We start from the raw sequence: 18,772 nt of genomic DNA, 5'->3' as shown, positions 1-18,772 counted from the left end.
CATATATCCCTTTAAAGTTAAAGTACCAGCTCTTGCTCTTGCTCCATGTATCCCTTTAAAGTTAAAGTACCAGCTCTTGCTCTTGCTCCATATATCCCTTTAAAGTTAAAGTACCAGCTCTTGCTCCATATATCCCTTTAAAGTTAAAGTACCAGCTCTTGCTCCATATATCCCTTTAAAGTTAAAGTACCAGCTCTTGCTACATATATCCCTTTAAAGTTAAAGTACCAGCTCTTGCTGCATATATCCCTTTAAAGTTAAAGTACCAGCTCTTGCTCCATATATCCCTTTAAAGTTAAAGTACCAGCTCTTGCTCAATATATCCCTTTAAAGTTAAAGTACCAGCTCTTGCTACATATATCCCTTTAAAGTCAAAGTTAAAGTACCAGCTCCTGCTCTTGCTCCATATATCCCTTTAAAGTTAAAGTACCAGCTCTTGCTCCATATATCCCTTTAAAGTTAAAGTACCAGCTCCTGCTCTTGCTCCATGTATCACTTTAAAGTTAAAGTACCAGCTCTTGCTCTTGCTCCATATATCCCTTTAAAGTTAAAGTACCAGCTCTTGCTCCATGTATCCCTTTAAAGTTAAAGTACCAGCTCTTGCTCCATATATCCCTTTAAAGTTAAAGTACCAGTTCCTGCTCTTGCTCCATATATCCCTTTAAAGTTAAAGTACCAGCTCCTGCTCTTGCTCCATGTATCACTTTAAAGTTAAAGTACCAGCTCTTGCTCCATATATCCCTTTAAAGTTAAAGTACCAGCTCTTGCTCCATATATCCCTTTAAAGTTAAAGTACCAGCTCTTGCTCCATATATCACTTTAAAGTTAAAGTTAAAGTACCAGCTCTTGCTCCATATATCACGTTAAAGTTAAAGTACCAGCTCTTGCTCTTGCTCCATATATCCCTTTAAAGTTAAAGTACCAGCTCTTGCTCTTGCTCCATATATCCCTTTAAAGTTAAAGTACCAGCTCCTGCTCTTGCTCCATATATCACTTTAAAGTTAAAGTACCAGCTCTTGCTCTTGCTCCATATATCACATTAAAGTTAAAGTACCAGCTCCTGCTCTTGCTCCATATATCCCTTTAAAGTTAAAGTACCAGCTCTTGCTCTTGCTCCATATATCACGTTAAAGTTAAAGTACCAGCTCTTGCTCTTGCTCCATATATCCCTTTAAAGTTAAAGTACCAGCTCTTGCTCTTGCTCCATATATCCCTTTAAAGTTAAAGTACCACCTCCTGCTCTTGCTCCATATATCCCTTTAAAGTTAAAGTTAAAGTACCAGCTCTTGCTCCATATATCACGTTAAAGTTAAAGTACCAGCTCTTGCTCTTGCTCCATATATCACTTTAAAGTTAAAGTACCAGCTCTTGCTCTTGCTCCATGTATCACATTCAACCCACAGGAGGATTAGCTCTTAGGCAAACCTCCAACCACAACTGCACTCTTTTTATAAGCCATAGTTTTTATGCTTCCCCGTCTGACTCCTCCTGGGCCAAGCTTCTAGTACCTTCTGCCGTGGCTCAAGCAGGGACTGGATCTTTTTGAGGTGGTAGCTGATGGCTTTCCGCAGGTCCTTCTCCCTCATATTGCTCAACAGCGTTGGAGAAATGAAGCTGTCGAGGCCAAACTCTTTCCTGTGTCCGCCACGCACACACGGGGATTATTGATCATCACACTGATGCATATCAGTAAGGTAGAAAATACGATTCTTGAACTAACAATCAAATAACAAACAAACTGATTGGTATTATCTTTGAGACCGGCTATTTTTTTCTATGTAGCTTTGTATTGCATTTCATTGAAATGTGCGTTGGCGTTTGAATTGAGTAAGTTTTAAAAGTGAAAAGACTAAACGTAAGATGTTTGTGCACAACATTACCTCTCGTTTGACTGAGCACACACACGACTCACGTAATGGCTTTAATGGAAGTCCTGGTCAGTCCGCAGCTGTCCAGTCTCTCGTGCATGTGCAGGGCAGCGAGACGAAGTGCAGTGTTACACTTCATCTCAACAGCAAAGCGCTCCTGTAGTACGTCGCCAACACTCTGGAAGCACATGGAATGTGGACTGAACGCATGCAATATAAAGTACAAAAGCCCAAAGCAGTGAAGTTGTCACCTTGTGTCAATCGTAAATAAAAACGGAATACAATGATTTGCATTCCTTTTCAACTTCCATCCATCTTCTTCCGCTTACCCGAGGTCGGGTCGCGGGGGCAGCTCACAATGCACCCGACCTCTATGGCCCCTCCCATGAGTGGTGAGCCTATTGGAAAGGGGCCCCACGTTGCGTCTTTGGGCTAGTGCCCGGCCGGGCCCCATGGGGACAGGCCCGGCCACCAGGCGCTCGCCATCGTGCCCCACCTCCGGGCCTAGGCTCCAGAGGGGAGCCTCAGTGACCCGCGTCTGGGCGAGGGAAATCGGAGTCTCGGTTTTAGTAATTCCATAGAAGTCTTGGAGCTGCTCTTTGTCTGATCCCTCACCTAGGACCACTTTGTCTTGGGAGACCCTACCAGCGGACAACATAGCTCCTAGGATCATTGGGACACGCAAACTCCTCTTCCACGATAAGGTGGCAGCTCAGACAGGAGCCTTTTAGAGTACTTACTAGAGATGCGCGGTTTGCGGACACAACCGCGGAGTCCGCGGATTATCCGCGGATTGGGCGGATGAAATTAAAAAAAATAAGATTTTATCCGCGCGCGGGTCGGGTCGGGTGGATTAATTAGATATATATATATATATATATTTTTTTTTTTTTTTTTTTTGCGGGTGGCAGTTAAACCAATTCGGAAATATATATACATAGTTAAATGTTGTTACCCACATACGAAAAACGAGCAGGCACCTGCTGCATATGCCACAACAGAAGAAAAAGAAAAGAAAAGAGATGGACACTTTTACGGAGCGGAGAAGGGACGCCTCGCCGGGGTCCGGGACCGAGGCCCCTTCCCCCGAGAGGGCCCCACCGGGAGCCGTAGCTGAGGCGATCCGCGAGAAGGGCCCGACGCACGTCCAGGGTCACTACCGCGCCCACCGCACCGACACCCCGCCTCGTCCGCCTTCGCCGCGGCCGGCGTCACGCGCAGCAGGTAAGCAGCTTACCTGCCCGCCACCCCCGTGGCCGGGGGCTCGTAACAGGGGTCACGCCGCGCGCTCCGCCCGCGCAGCTTACCTGCCCGCCACCCCTGTTGCCGGGGGCGCGTAACAGGGGTCACTCCGCGCGCAGTGCGCTCACGAAAGGGGTGGGGCTCACCCTGGTTGATATAGAGAGCAGGACGGTGGCCATGGAAGTCGGAACCCGCTAAGGAGTGTGTAACAACCCACCTGCCGAATCAACTAGCCCTGAAAATGGATGGCGCTGGAGCGTCGGGCCCATATACCCGTCCGTCGCCGGCAGCGAGACGCGCTTGGAGGTGCGCTTAGCGCGGCTCCCATATGATTGCGCACTGGTGTGCGTCTGGGTCGTGACAGCGTGGCACACGAAAGTCTGTGCTGCGTTGGATCAGTCTCCTTTCTTTAACAGGCAAAAGCTTTATAACCTCAGTGAGGTTATAAAGCGTGTGCGCACCAAACACGAAGCAAGGCCATGGTGCAGGAGAACAAAGGACTTCTTTCATTTAAGGTTTGTGATAAACCATCAAACTCATTCGTTAAAAGGACTCTATAGTAATATAAAGCGAATTTTTCTGGACAATATCATGCAAGAAAAGTTTATTTTTGGGACCGCGATCACCGCGTAATGATTTTTAAAGGTTGCATGACAAACATTTAACTGTCCCATGTGATCAGCCAGTGCGATTGGAAGTCCATGCTCAATTATTGCCTCCGTAAATAAAACTTCGGCATTTATCACATCCAAAGAATCTGTTTGGGCGACGAAAAACGTTGAAAGTTTTCCACTTGTATCGCTAGCAACGGCATTAGACTTGTGTTTTTTTGTCCCAACGTGGTCTTTTACATCGCTAATTCCTCCGTGTCCGATCGAAAAATCTTGTCTGCACAAGGTGCAATTCGCGTAGTTTTCACCCTTTTTTTTTTTTTTTAATTAATGAAAAACCCGGAATAGGTTGATGAAAACCGTACGAATTACGGGAAAACCAGAGTAGTTGGCAGGCTCACTAATGCCTTGCATCATCTATATTAGATCGGGCGGATGGCGGGCGGCTGCAGTTCTGATCAAACGTTACATCGGGTGGATGGCGGATGGTTGACGACTTTCTGACGCGGTTGCGGATGAAATAAATTGCCTATCCGCGCATCTCTAGTACTTACAGTATGTTCAATTAAATAGACTGCAAAGACTAAATATTTCATATTCGAATTGAGAAACAATTTTTTTTCCTTCCAAATAATGGTTAACTTAGAATTTAATAGCATCAACACATTGCAAAAAAGTTGTCACTGGGGCATTTTTACCACTGTGTTACATGGCCTTTCCTTTTAACAACACTCAGTAAAGGTTTGGGAACTGAGGAGACACATTTTTGAAGCTTCTCAGGTGGAATTCTTTCCCATTCTTGCTTGATGTACAGCTTAAGTTGTTCAACAGTCCGGGGGTCTCCGTTGTGCTATTTTAGGCTTCATAATTTCAATGGGAAACCGGTCTGGACTACAGGCAGGCCAGTCTAGTACCCGCACTCTTTTACTATGAAGTCACGCTGTTGTAACACGTGGCTTGGCATTGTCTTGCTGAAATAAGCAGGGGCGTCCATGATAACGTTGCTTGGATGGCAACATAAGTTGCTCCAAAACCTGTATGTACCTTTCAGCATTAATGGCGCCTTCACAGATGTGTAAGTTACCGTATTTTCCGCACTATAAGGCGCACCTAAAAACCACAAAATTTTCTCAAAAGCTGACAGTGCGCCTTATAACCCGGTGCGCTTTATATATGGATTAATATTAAGATTCCTTTTCATAAAGTTTCGGTCTCGCAACTACGGTAAACAGCCGCCATCTTTTTTCCCCATAGAAGAGGAAGTGCTTCTTCTTCTACGCAAGCAACCGCCAAGGTAAGCACCCGCCCCCATAGAACAGGAAGCGCTTCTTCTTCTACTGTAAGCAACCACCCGCCCGCGTAGAAGAAGAAGAAGCGCGCGGATATTACCGTACGTTTCATTTCCTTTGTGTGTTTACATCTGTAAAGACCACAAAATGGCTCCTACTAAGCGACAGGGATCCGGTTCATGAAAAGACGCAATCTCTCCATCCGCACACGGACTACTATTTCACAGCAACTGCCTAAAGACTTTCAAGAAAAGCTGGCTACTTTCCGTGCATATTGTAAAAACAAGATAGCTGAAAAAAAGATCCGGCCAGAGAACATTATCAACATGGACGAGGTTCCACTGACTTTTGATATTCCTGTGAACCGCACTGTGGATACAACGGGAGCACGTACGGTGAATATTCGCACCACAGGGAATGAGAAGTCATCCTTCACTGTGGTTCTAGCTTGCCATGCTAATGGCCAGAAACTTCCACCCATGGTGATATTCAAAAGGAAGACCTTGCCAAAAGAGACCTTTCCAGTCGGCGTCATCATAAAAGCTAACTCGAAGGGATGGATGGATGAAGAAAAGATGAGCGAGTGGTTAAGGTAAGTTTACGCGAAGAGGCCGGGTGGCTTTTTTCACGCAGCTCCGTCCATGTTGATATACGACTCCATGCGCGCCCACATCACGCTGGTTTTTAATATATTATTAAAGTTTGACTGACCTATCTGACTGTTTTTTTTGACATTCCTTTAGCGCAGTTAGATGCGGCTTATAACACGGGGCGTCTTATAGGTGGACAAAGTTTTGAAATATGCCGTTCATTGAAGGCGCGGCTTATAACCCAGGGCGCCTTATGGTGCGGAAAATACGGTACCCATGTCTTGGGCACTAATACACCCCCATACCATCACACATGCTGCCTTTTACACTTTCACCCTACAACAGTCCGGATGGTTCTTTTCTTCTTTGGTCCACAGTTTCCAAAAACAATTTGAAATGTGGACTCGTCAGACCACAGAACACTTTTACACTTTGTATCAGTCCATCTTAGATGAGCTCGGGCCCAGCGAAGCCGGCGGCGTTTCTGGGTGTTGTTGATAAACGGCTTTTGCTTTGCATAGTAGAGTTTTAACTTGCCCTTACAGATGTAGTGACAAACTGTATTTAGTGACAGTGGTTTTCTGAAGTGTTCCTGAGCCCATGGGGTGATATCCTTTACACACTGATGTCGCTTTTTGATGCAGTATCGCCTGAGGGATTGAAGGTCACGGGCATTCAATGTTGATTTTCGGCCTTGCTGCTTACGTGCAGTGATTTCTCCAGATTCTCTGAACCTTTTGATGATATTGCGGAGCGTAGATGGTGAAATCCCTCAATTCCTTGCAATAGCTGCTTGAGAAATGTTGTTCTTAAACAATTTGCTCAGGCATTTGTTGACAAAGTGGTGACCCTCGCCCCCGTCCTTGTTTGTGAATGAGTGAGCATTTCATGGAAGCTGCTTTAATACCCAATCATGGCACCCACCTGTTCCCAATTGGCCTGTTCACCTGTGGGATGTTCCAAATAAGTGTTTGATGAGCATTCCTCAACTTTATCACTCTTTTTTGCCACTTGTGCCAGCTTTTTTGAAACATGTTGCAGGCATCAAATTCCAAAAGAGCTAATATTTCTCCCGGAAAATTCGGGAGGGTTGGCAAGTATGTTTAAAAGTCTCTATTTTATGGTAAAGTGGCTTTTTAACGATGTTCTATCAATAATATGTAGGGATGAGAATCTTACAACTAACGATTCAATTTGATGTCGTTTTTTTGGCGTGACGATTTGAATCAGAACCGATTCTTGACTCAACATGATTCTCGATTCAAACTGATTCTCGCAATATATATTTTGGTTTAATAATTACAATAACACTTTTTCCGTTTGGCTGCTGTGATGTATTTTTTTTTTAAATATATATATTTATGTTAATTTATTTTTTATTCTTATGTTTTAATAATAATACAATAAAAAAAAAAAAAGGTTTGTATTTTTTTTTATATATATTTTTTAAACTTATGAATTTTCCCTTATTTTCCAGACTATATCCTTTTTTATCCTCAAAACTCGACAGTGCGCCTAATGGAAGGAATACGTTTGGTTGAGCTTACCCACCTCGAAGCAATTTTATTTGGTACATGGTGTAATGATAAGTGTGACCAGTAGATGGCAGTCAAACATAAGAGATAAGTGTAGGCTGCACCATTTGATGTGCTTTAACATACAAGTATTATGCTGGATCCACTATGGACTGTACTCTCACAATATTATGTTAGACCCACTTGACATCCATTGCATTCGGTCTCCCCTAGAGGGGGGGGGGTTTACCCACATATGCGGTCCTCTCCAAGGTTTCTCATAGTCATTCACATCGACGTCCCACTGGGGTGAGTTTTTCCTTGCCCTTATGTGGGCTTTGTACCGAGGATGTCGTTGTGGCTTGTGCAGCCCTTTGAGACACTTGTGATTTAGGGCTATATAAATAAACATTGATTGATTGATTGATTGATTGAATATTTGCAAAAAAATCCCGGAATAGGTTGATGAAAACCGTACGAATTACGGGAAAACCGGAGTAGTTGGCAGGCTCACTAATGCCTTGCATCATCTATATTAGATCGGGCGGATGGCGGGCGGGTGCAGTTCTGATCAAACGTTACATCGGGTGGATGGCGGATGGTTGACGACTTTCTGACGCGGTTGCGGATGAAATAAATTGCCTATCCGCGCATCTCTAGTACTTACAGTATATTCAATTAAATAGACTGCAAAGACTAAATATTTCATATTCGAATTGAGAAACCATTTTTTTTTCTTCCAAATAATGATTAACTTAGAATTTAATAGCATCAACACATTGCAAAAAAGTTGTCACAGGGGCATTTTTACCACTGTGTTACATGGCCTTTCCTTTTAACAACACTCAGTAAAGGTTTGGGAACTGAGGAGACACATTTTTGAAGCTTCTCAGGTGGAATTCTTCCCCATTCTTGCTTGATGTACAGCTTAAGTTGTTCAACAGTCCGGGGGTCTCCGTTGTGCTATTTTAGGCTTCATAATTTCAATGGGAAACCGGTCTGGACTACAGGCAGGCCAGTCTAGTACCCGCAGTCTTTTACTATGAAGCCACGCTGTTGTAACACGTGGCTTGGCATTGTCTTGCTGAAATAAGCAGGGGCGTCCATGATAACGTTGCTTGGATGGCAACATAAGTTGCTCCAAAACCTGTATGTACCTTTCAGCATTAATGGCGCCTTCACAGATGTGTAAGTTACCGTATTTTCCGCACTATAAGGCGCACCTAAAAACCACAAATTTTCTCAAAAGCTGACAGTGCGCCTTATAACCCGGTGCGCTTTATATATGGATTAATATTAAGATTCATTTTCATAAAGTTTCGGTCTCGCAACTACGGTAAACAGCCGCCATCTTTTTTCCCCGTAAAAGAGGAAGTGCTTCTTCTTCTACGCAAGCAACCGCCAAGGTAAGCACCCGCCCCCATAGAACAGGAAGCGCTTCTTCTTCTACTGTAAGCAACCACCCGCCCGCGTAGAAGAAGAAGAAGCGCGCGGATATTACCGTACGTTTCATTTCCTTTGTGTGTTTACATCTGTAAAGACCACAAAATGGCTCCTACTAAGCGACAGGGATCCGGTTCATGAAAAGACGCAATCTCTCCATCCGCACACGGATTACTATTTCACAGCAACTGCCTAAAGACTTTCAAGAAAAGCTGGCTACTTTCCGTGCATATTGTAAAAACAAGATAGCTGAAAAAAAGATCCGGCCAGAGAACATTATCAACATGGACGAGGTTCCACTGACTTTTGATATTCCTGTGAACCGCACTGTGGATACAACGGGAGCACGTACGGTGAATATTCGCACCACAGGGAATGAGAAGTCATCCTTCACTGTGGTTCTAGCTTGCCATGCTAATGGCCAGAAACTTCCACCCATGGTGATATTCAAAAGGAAGACCTTGCCAAAAGAGACCTTTCCAGCCGGCGTCATCATAAAAGCTAACTCGAAGGGATGGATGAAGAAAAGATAAGCGAGTGGTTAAGGTAAGTTTACGCGAAGAGGCCGGGTGGCTTTTTTCACGCAGCTCCGTCCATGTTGATATACGACTCCATGCGCGCCCACATCACGCTGGTTTTTAATATATTATTAAAGTTTGACTGACCTATCTGACTGTTTTTTTGACATTCCTTTAGCGCAGTTAGATGCGGCTTACAACACGGGGCGGCTTATAGGTGGACAAAGTTTTGAAATATGCCGTTCATTGAAGGCGCGGCTTATAACCCAGGGCGCCTTATGGTGCGGAAAAGAAGAGCTAATATTTGCAAAAAAATAACAAAGTTTAGCAGTGTGAACATGAAATATCTTGTCTTTGCAGTCTCTTCAATTGAATATAAGTTGAAAAGGATTTGTTGTATTCTCTTTTTATTTACCATTTACACAACCTGACAACTTCACTGCTTTTGGCTTTTGTAATATTTACAGTATTTTGATCATTTTAAGCATTACTGTAACTTCTCTCCTGGGCACATTGAGTTTACAGAGCACATAGAAACCAACGCTACTTCTGTCAGCAACAACCACAGCATCAAGCGATCATGGCGGACAAAAAGGACTACTTTGGGACAAATGATGACCCAGCCTGAATATACGTAGTATTTTAGAAGCTGAGCAGGCAAAAGGGGAGGGTGGAATATCGTAGCAGACGGGAGCCGAGAGAGTCAGGGATGAAAAAAAAATCTGTCAGGAATAAGAAATATGGCAGGACTTGGTTGGTGTGAATGGAAGAGTGCTCATGCGTCCCACGGTGGTACCATGGATGGAAAGGCGAGGAGGACACTGCTCCAAGAGACGGGAGAAATGTTTGCACTAACCAACAGTGCAGTGGTTGAAACTTTGTTGTAGTCAATAAGTTGGTTGTCATCCTCTCGTTTTGGGGCAGACTGGCTCATACATGCACATGCATGCTAAAAATCCACTGCTGTAGCGTATAGTTGTAACTAGTGATGGGTCCGGCAACACCGATGCATCGGCGCATGCGTCGAGCTCATAGAGCAAAACCCTGTGTCGGTGCGCGTACCGCTTTTAGAAAGTCACGTGACCGATCATGAGCTGTTTTGGTCACGTGACCGATACGCCAACTGTGTCGCCTCCTCTGTGCCCTGTGAGCGGCTCTTTTCTACAGCCGGAGAAATAATAACTAAGAAGGGAAATCGTCTAAAATGTAATACGTCGGAAAAACTTTTTTTTATTATTATTATTTTTTTTATAAAAATGTGTAAAAAATAAAATTAAAAAAATTCCCAGTCCACAATCATCCACAACACGTTCTCTTAGATTTCCATGTCATGATACATGTTCACATTATTTATTGACTGTATCTAAAAAAGATACAAATATATTTTTATTTAAATGAAGATATGAAATAATCCTAAATGAAATACAATGACTTGGTTTATATTATTGTATATACTAGGGCAGGGGTCACCAACGCGGTGCCCGCGGTCACCAGGTAGCCCGTAAGGACCAGATCAGTCGCCCGCTGGCCTGTTCTAAAAATAGCTCAAAGAGCAGCACTTACCAGTGAGCTGCCTCTATTTTTTAAATTTTATTTATTTACTAGCAAGCTGGTCTCGCTTTGCTCGACATTTTTAATTCTAAAAGAGACAAAACTCAAATAGAATTTGAAAATCCAAGAAAATATTTTAAAGACTTGGTCTTCACTTGGAATAAGCGGTAGAAAATGGATGGATGGATGGGTCTTCACTTGTTTAAATAAATTCATTTATTTTTTACTTTGCTTCTTATTACTTTTAGAAATACAATTTTAGAGAAAAAATACAACCTTAAAAATGATTTTAGGATTTGTAAACAAATATACCTTTTTACCTTTTAAATTTCTTCCTCTTCTTTCCTGACAATTTAAATCAATGTTCAAGTAAATTTATTTATTTTTTATTGTAAAGAATAATAAATATTTTAGCTTCTGTTTTTTCGACGAAGAATATTTGTGAAATATTTCTTCAAACTTACTATGATTAAAATTCAAAAAAATAATTCTGGCAAATCTAGAAAATCTGTAGAATCAAATTAAATCTTATTTCAAAGTATTTTGAATTTCTTTTAAAATTTTTGTTCTGGAAAATCTAGAAGAAATACTGATTTGTCTTTGTTAGAAATATAGCTTGGTCCAATTTGTTAAATATTCTAACAAAGTGCAGATTGGATTTTAACCAATTTAAAACATGTCATCAAAATTCTAAAATGTATCTTAATCAGGAAAAAATACTAATGATGTTCCATAAATTCTTTTTTTAATTTTTTCAAAAAGATTCAAATAAGCTAGTTTTTCTCTTCTTTTTGTCGGTTGAATTTTGAATTATAAAGAGTCGAAATTGAAGAAAAACTATGTTTCAAAATGTTATTTTAAATTTTTTCTTGTTTTCTCCTCTTTTAAACCGTTCAATTAAGTGTTTTTTTCATCATTTATTCTCTACAAAAAACCTTCCGTAAAAGGGAAAAAAAATGTACGACGGAATGACAGACAGAAATACCCATTTTTTTATATATATATAAATGTATTTATTTAGCTATTCTTGTTTAAATCACACTGACGTGTGTATATTTATTTATTTAAGTGTGTATCAAACTGGTAGCCCTTCGCATTAATCAGTACCCAAGAAGTAGTTTTTGGTTTCAAAAAGGTTGGTGACCCCTGTACTAGGGCATCAAATCAGTGTCAGTTGAGTCGGTCCATAGGTTGCCTGTAGGGATTTTTAATGTCCAGCAGATGTCAGTATTTAGTGACACAGTATCGACACAGTATCAATACAGTTTTGCAATGTGTCGAAACGCTTCATGACGCCTCATCAACCCATCACTAGTTGTAACTTATAGTCGGCTCCATGTGGAAGCGCTAAAAACTACAACATGGCTGACGGGGGGGAGACGCAGTCGAAGAGGGCTTGAGCACGTCAATAAGCGGCACATTCTAAAGAGGAAGTCAGAAACCGTTTTCAAGACGGACTGTAAAACAAAATCTATGCAAAATTTGAACCAAAAGCACCACCAATTCATATTATGGAGATGACAAGGAAGTGTTTTAAATGTAGGAAGATATACCGTCTTTTTCGGACTATAAGGCGCACTTAAACTCCATTTTCTCAAATATGGACAGTGCGCCTTATAACCCGGTGTGCCTAATGTACGGCATAATTCTAAAAGCTATTTTATATGGTGCATGGTGTAATGATAAGTGTGATCAGTAGATGGCAGTCATACATAAGAGCAGAGGTGTGGACTCGAGTCACATGACTTGGACTCGAGTCAGACTCGAGTCATGAATTTGATGACTTTAGACTCGACTTGACAAAATGTAAAAAGACTTGCAACTCGACTTAGACTTTAACATCAATGACTTGTGACTTCACTTGGACTTGAGCCTTTTGAATTGACATGACTTGACATGACTTGCTACTTTCCCCAAAACCCAAAGATGAAAAAGTTATTCGGGAGCGCTCCGTATTTTTCATTGTGTACTTGTCTATCAGCGTTGCGTGTGTCAGCTGGTGTGCTGTCAGTACAACAGCCAATCAAATTAGATCTACTTTGTTTTCATCACACAGCATTCATCCAATCAAATTGCAGGACAACCAACGAAGAAGACATGTCCAAACCACACGCCAGCGAACAAAAAATGATACCTAAAATAATTTTGTTTGGGTATAAAAATTACGAGGTGGTCAACACAAAACGGTTTGCAGTATGCAACACATGCGGTTCGAAAATGACTGATGGAGAGGCAACAACTTCCAACTTCGTCCGGCATTTGAAGTTGCACAAAGAACGGTAAGTTTTGAATGTAATATAACGTTTATTGGCTAAGTAACGTGACTTTTATTTGCTGTGTAGTTAAATCAGTGAGGCTGTAAACTCACTGCTAACGTTATAACGTTATTGCAAACACGGGAATCTGTTGCAGTTCACTACCTTATTCATACTTTTTGTTCAGTGATTTTTTTTAAGCAGGGTTACGTTAGTCAATATATCACACGTAACGTTAGACGGCGGTCAGCAGCACCGCGTATTTTAGCCACCTAAAAAAAGACAAAAATAGTAAAATAAAGGTCAGTTAAAATGTATACTATATTATGAATATGTGTACCGTTTTAGCTAGCTTTCTGACATACTGTTGGTTGTTTACCTCAGTGGTCCCCAACCACCGGGCCGCGGCCCGGTACTGGTCCGTGGATCGATTGGTATCGGGCCGCACAAGAAATACTTTTTTTTTTTTTTCTTTTTTTAATTAAATCAACATAAAAAACACAAGATACACTTACAAGTAGTGCACCAACCCAAAACAACTCTCTCCCCCCTTTTGTTCTGGGCATTGAACATGAAGACTCTTCCTTCACTGTTCCGAGTGGCCATGAGAGTCTTGGCAGTGCCTGCCTCCAGTGCTCCAGTGGAGCGAGTTTTCAGCCATGGTGGCATCATACTACGCCCCCATCGTGCACAAATGACTGACAGACTCTTGGCTAATTTGGTCTTTTGCAAATGCAATGCAGCATAGGGCCCTGACATATAAAAAGTACAACTTTTTTGTTATGTTCACGTATATGTCATGTTTTTTCAATGTTAACACTTTTGTACAAATAAGTACATTTGCACTTTATTTTTCAATGTGTTTGTTCTGTAAAGGAATGAGTTAATGTTTAAAATGACTGGTTAATAGTGCTATTATAAAGTGCAATGTCAGCACAATTTTCTTTCCTGCAATTTAAAATGCACTTGTTTTAATAAATAAATACAGCGTTTGAAAAGCATACACAATCTGTGTTAATATATTAGTCTGTGGTTAAAAGGACTTGAAAGGACTCGAAACTCAAAATGCAGGACTTAGGACTTGACTTGAGACTTTCCAGTCTTGACTTTGGACTTGACTCGGGGCTTGCCTGTCTTGACTCGGGACTTGACTCGGACTTGAGGGCAAAGACTTGAGACTTACTTGTGACTTGCAAAACAATGACTTGGTCCCACCTCTGCATAAGAGATACGTGTAAACTGCGAGATCACGCCAGAAAACAACAGCAACATGTTATATGTTCCATTGAGAATATAGAACATTACACACGGCGCTCAAAAATCTGTCAAAATGTTTTTAGTACGACTTCGGTAAGCGATGAAGCCGCACCACTTGATGGATTGTGGGCACATTAAACATATTATTAGTATTATTATGGTGTGTGTATAAGGGCTGCAAAACGGTACCAATAAACAGACATTATCTGCTGTTTTGTTTCGCAATATTATGCAAAACCAACTTTTCTTACCTTCTGGTACCTGCTGATATAAATATAAATAAAATGTACTTACTTACTGATGTGTATTTGGGATCTGCATAAGTCTTGAAAATGTGCGCGAGTCCACCATTGTAGCCCGTGCCGAAACCATAGTCATAAGCTTCTTCTTTTTCTCTACTTTATTATGTGGCATTTATCTTCCGCTGTTGCCATTTCTAATATAAAGTAGCGTAAAGGTCGAACTTATATCTTGCTATGGAAGCGCTAAAACATACCGGTGTAGTGAGTTTACATAATTCACCCAAGGAACTTTAGTTATTCGAGAGTTCCAGTCGGACAATTTTTCACAGGACACATTTCGGGTGTTGTTGTTGCACTAGTGAGCCACAGATGAGGAGATGCTGCTCCGTTGTTGATTGAAGTAAAGTGTGAATGTCATTAAAACAGTTAGCGCCATCTTTTGACACTTCTTCCACTCCCATCCTTGCACGCTACACCGCTACAACATTATTGTAGCGGTGTAGCATTATCTTCGACCCAACTCTCTCCTTTGAGTCACACATTAAGAGTGTTACTAAAACGGCCTTCTTTCATCTCCGTAATATCGCTAAAATTCGTTCTATTTTATCCACTAGCGACGCTGAGATCATTATTCATGCGTTCGTTACGTCTTGTCTCGACTACTGTAACGTATTATTTTGGGGTCTCCCTATGTCTAGCATTAAAAGATTACAATTGGTACAAAATGCAGCTGCTAGACTTTTGACAAGAACAAGAAATTTGATCATATTACGCCTATACTGTATATACCTTTATATACATATATACATACATATATATATATATACCTATACTGGCTCACCTGCACTGGCTTCCTGTGCACTTAAGATGTGACTTTAAGGTTTTACTACTTAGGTATAAAATACTACACGGTCTAGCTCCATCCTATCTTGTCGATTGTATTGTACCATATGTCCCGGCAAGAAATCTGCGTTCAAAGAACTCCGGCTTATTAGTGATTCCCAGAGCCCAAAAAAGGTCTGCGGGCTATAGAGCGTTTTCTATTGGGGCTCCAGTACTATGGAATGCCCTCCCGGTAACAATTAGAGATGCTACCTCAGTAGAAGCATTTAAGTCCCATCTTAAAACTCATTTGTATACTCTAGCCTTTAAATAGACCCCCATTTAGACCAGTTGATCTGCCGTTTCTTTTCTTTTCTCCTCTGCTCCCCCCTATCCCTTGTGGAGGGGGAGACACACAGGTCCGGTGGCCATGGATGAAGTGCTGGCTGTCCGGGGTCGGGACCCGGGGTGGACCGCTCGCCTGTGCATCGGCTGGGAACATCTCTGTGCTGCTGACCCGTCTCCGCTCGGGATGGTTTCCTGCTGGCCCCACTATGGACTGGACTCTTACTATTATGTTAGATCCACTATGGACTGGACTCTCACTATTATGTTAGATCCACTATGGACTGGACTCTCACTATTATGTTAGATCCACTATGGACTGGACTCTCACTATTATGTTAGATCCACTATGGACTGGACTCTCACTACAGGGACGGCGTGGCGCGGTGGAAGAGTGGCCGTGCGCGACCCGAGGGTCCCTGGTTCAATCCCCACCTAGTACCAACCTCGTCATGTCCGTTGTGTCCTGAGCAAGACACTTCACCCTTGCTCCTGATGGGTGCTGGTTAGCGCCTTGCATGGCAGCTCCCTCCATCAGTGTGTGAATGTGTGTGTGAATGGGTAAATGTGGAAGTAGTGTCAAAGCGCTTTGAGTACCTTGAAGGTAGAAAAGCGCTATACAAGTACAACCCATTTATCATTTATCATTTATTATGTTAGATCCACTATGGACTGGACTCTCACACTATTATGTTAGATCCACTATGGACTGGACTCTTACTATTATGTTAGATCCACTATGGACTGGACTCTTACTATTATGTTAGATCCACTATGGACTGGACTCTCACACTATTATGTTAGATCCACTATGGACTGGACTCTTACTATTATGTTAGATCCACTATGGACTGGACTCTCACACTATTATGTTAGATCCACTATGGACTGGACTCTCACTATTATGTTAGATCCACTATGGACTGGACTCTCACACTATTATGTTAGATCCACTATGGACTGGACTCTCACTATTATGTTAGATCCACTATGGACTGGACTCTTACTATTATGTTAGATCCACTATGGACTGGACTCTTACTATTATGTTAGATCCACTATGGACTGGACTCTCACACTATTATGTTAGATCCACTATGGACTGGACTCTTACTATTATGTTAGATCCACTATGGACTGGACTCTTACTATTATGTTAGATCCACTATGGACTGGACTCTTACTATTTTGTTAGATCCACTATGGACTGGACTCTTACTATTATGTTAGATCCACTATGGACTGGACTCTTACACTATTATGTTAGATCCACTATGGACTGGACTCTTACTATTATGTTAGATCCACTATGGACTGGACTCTTACTATTATGTTAGATCCACTATGGACTGGACTCTTACTATTATGTTAGATCCACTATGGACTGGACTCTCACACTATTATGTTAGATCCAATATGGACTGGACTCTCACTATTATGTTAGATCCACTATGGACTGGACTGTTACTATTATGTTAGATCCACTATGGACTGGACTCTCACACTATTATGTTAGATCCACTATGGACTGGACTCTCACTATTATGTTAGATCCACTATGGACTGGACTCTTACTATTATGTTAGATCCACTATGGACTGGACTCTTACTATTATGTTAGATCCACTATGGACTGGACTCTTACTATTATGTTAGATCCACTATGGACTGGACTCTCACTATTATGTTAGATCCACTATGGACTGGACTCTTACTATTATGTTAGATCCACTATGGACTGGACTCTTACTATTATGTTAGATCCACTATGGACTGGACTCTCACTATTATGTCAGACCCACTCGACATCCATTGCATTCGGTCTCCCCTAGAGGGGGGGGTTACCCACATATGTGGTCCTCTTCAAGGTTTCTCACAGTCATTCACATCGACGTCCCACTGGGGTGAGTTTTTCCTTGCCCGTATGTGGGCTCTGTACCGAGGATGTCGTTGTGGCTTGTGCAGCCCTTTGAGACACTTGTGATTTAGGGCTATATAAATAAAGATTGATTGATTGATTGATTGATAATATGACCCCTTTAATTGTATAAAAATAGACCTGAATAGACCCGCTCGACGGCAGAGTGCCCTGTAATCCGGTGCGCCCTATGGTCCAAAAAATACGGTACTATGACCCTTTTAAAGTGCCAGTTATGAGAATATGTGTCACTAACCTGTAAAAAGAGGTACTCAAAGGCAAAGGAGTCATCCTGCTGCAGCTCCATAGGATCTCTTGGAATGAAACACACTCGGAACAGACATCTATAATCATGGGAGTCCTTTTTCTGCACCACCTGGTGGAGACATGAGCCACCGCGGTAAATATAACACCATCATTCAGCCCATTGATTTCCCCATCATAACATGGTTTGAGCGACTGCACACAGGAGTAAACACGAAGCCACCTTGTCGTCTTACCCTCTGAATAAGCTCGTCTTCATGCAGCAGCAGAAGCTTGGTGATGCTGTACTGTTGCTCCAGAACCAGGGCAAAGTACTCGATGGCCCGGATGGAGAGTTTATCCTTCAGAGTCAGAACAATATCCTGGAATGGTGAAAAAAAACAACCTCAAACAAACATGTTTTCACCCCCAGGCTCCTGATGGCAGACAGACGGTGAAATCCACATTTCCTCATTCACTTCCCCTCGCTGAGGCGAAGGATACCAACGCCACTAAAAATGTGCACTTTTTAACACACCATTTGCAAATTCCAAATGGGTTACAGCAGTGGTCCCCAACCTTTTTGTAACTGCGGACCGGTCAACGCTTGAAAATTTGTCCCACGGACCGGGTATTTTATTTGTTTTGTCATAAAGAAATACAATCATGTGTGCTTACGGACTGTATCCCTGCAGACTGTATTGATATACAGGTAAAAGCCAGTAAATTAGAATATTTTGAAAAACTTGATTTATTTCAGTAATTGCATTCAAAAAGTGTAACTTGTACATTATATTTATTCATTGCACACAGACTGATGCATTCAAATGTTTATTTCATTTAATTTTGATGATTTGAAGTGGCAACAAATGAAAATCCAAAATTCCGTGTGTCACAAAATTAGAATATTACTTAAGGCTAATACAAAAAAGGGATTTTTAGAAATGTTGGCCAACTGAAAAGTATGAAAATGAAAAATATGAGCATGTACAATACTCAATACTTGGTTGGAGCTCCTTTTGCCTCAATTACTGCGTTAATGCGGCGTGGCATGGAGTCGATGA

At 41.8% G+C, this 18,772-nt stretch overlaps 1 protein-coding gene across 4 annotated transcripts in view; it reads right to left on the bottom strand.

Moving 5' to 3' along the window:
• Positions 1-18,772, bottom strand: part of frmpd1b (FERM and PDZ domain containing 1b) — a 155,236-nt gene that overhangs the window by 18,518 nt on the left and 117,946 nt on the right. For all 4 annotated transcript variants that reach the window (XM_061930309.2, XM_061930312.2, XM_061930310.2 and 1 more), the window contains 4 exons: positions 17,966-18,091; positions 17,722-17,841; positions 1,913-2,046; positions 1,509-1,635 (listed from right to left, as the gene is read on the bottom strand). In XM_061930309.2, the coding sequence (XP_061786293.1) occupies positions 1,509-1,635; positions 1,913-2,046; positions 17,722-17,841; positions 17,966-18,091 (507 nt within the window). The remainder of the gene's footprint in view (positions 1-1,508; positions 1,636-1,912; positions 2,047-17,721; positions 17,842-17,965; positions 18,092-18,772) is intronic.

Source organism: Nerophis lumbriciformis, linkage group LG36 (genome assembly GCF_033978685.3).
Source record: "Nerophis lumbriciformis linkage group LG36, RoL_Nlum_v2.1, whole genome shotgun sequence".
Lineage (NCBI taxonomy): Eukaryota > Metazoa > Chordata > Actinopteri > Syngnathiformes > Syngnathidae > Nerophis > Nerophis lumbriciformis.
This window is presented reverse-complemented; position numbering and strand designations above follow the sequence as displayed.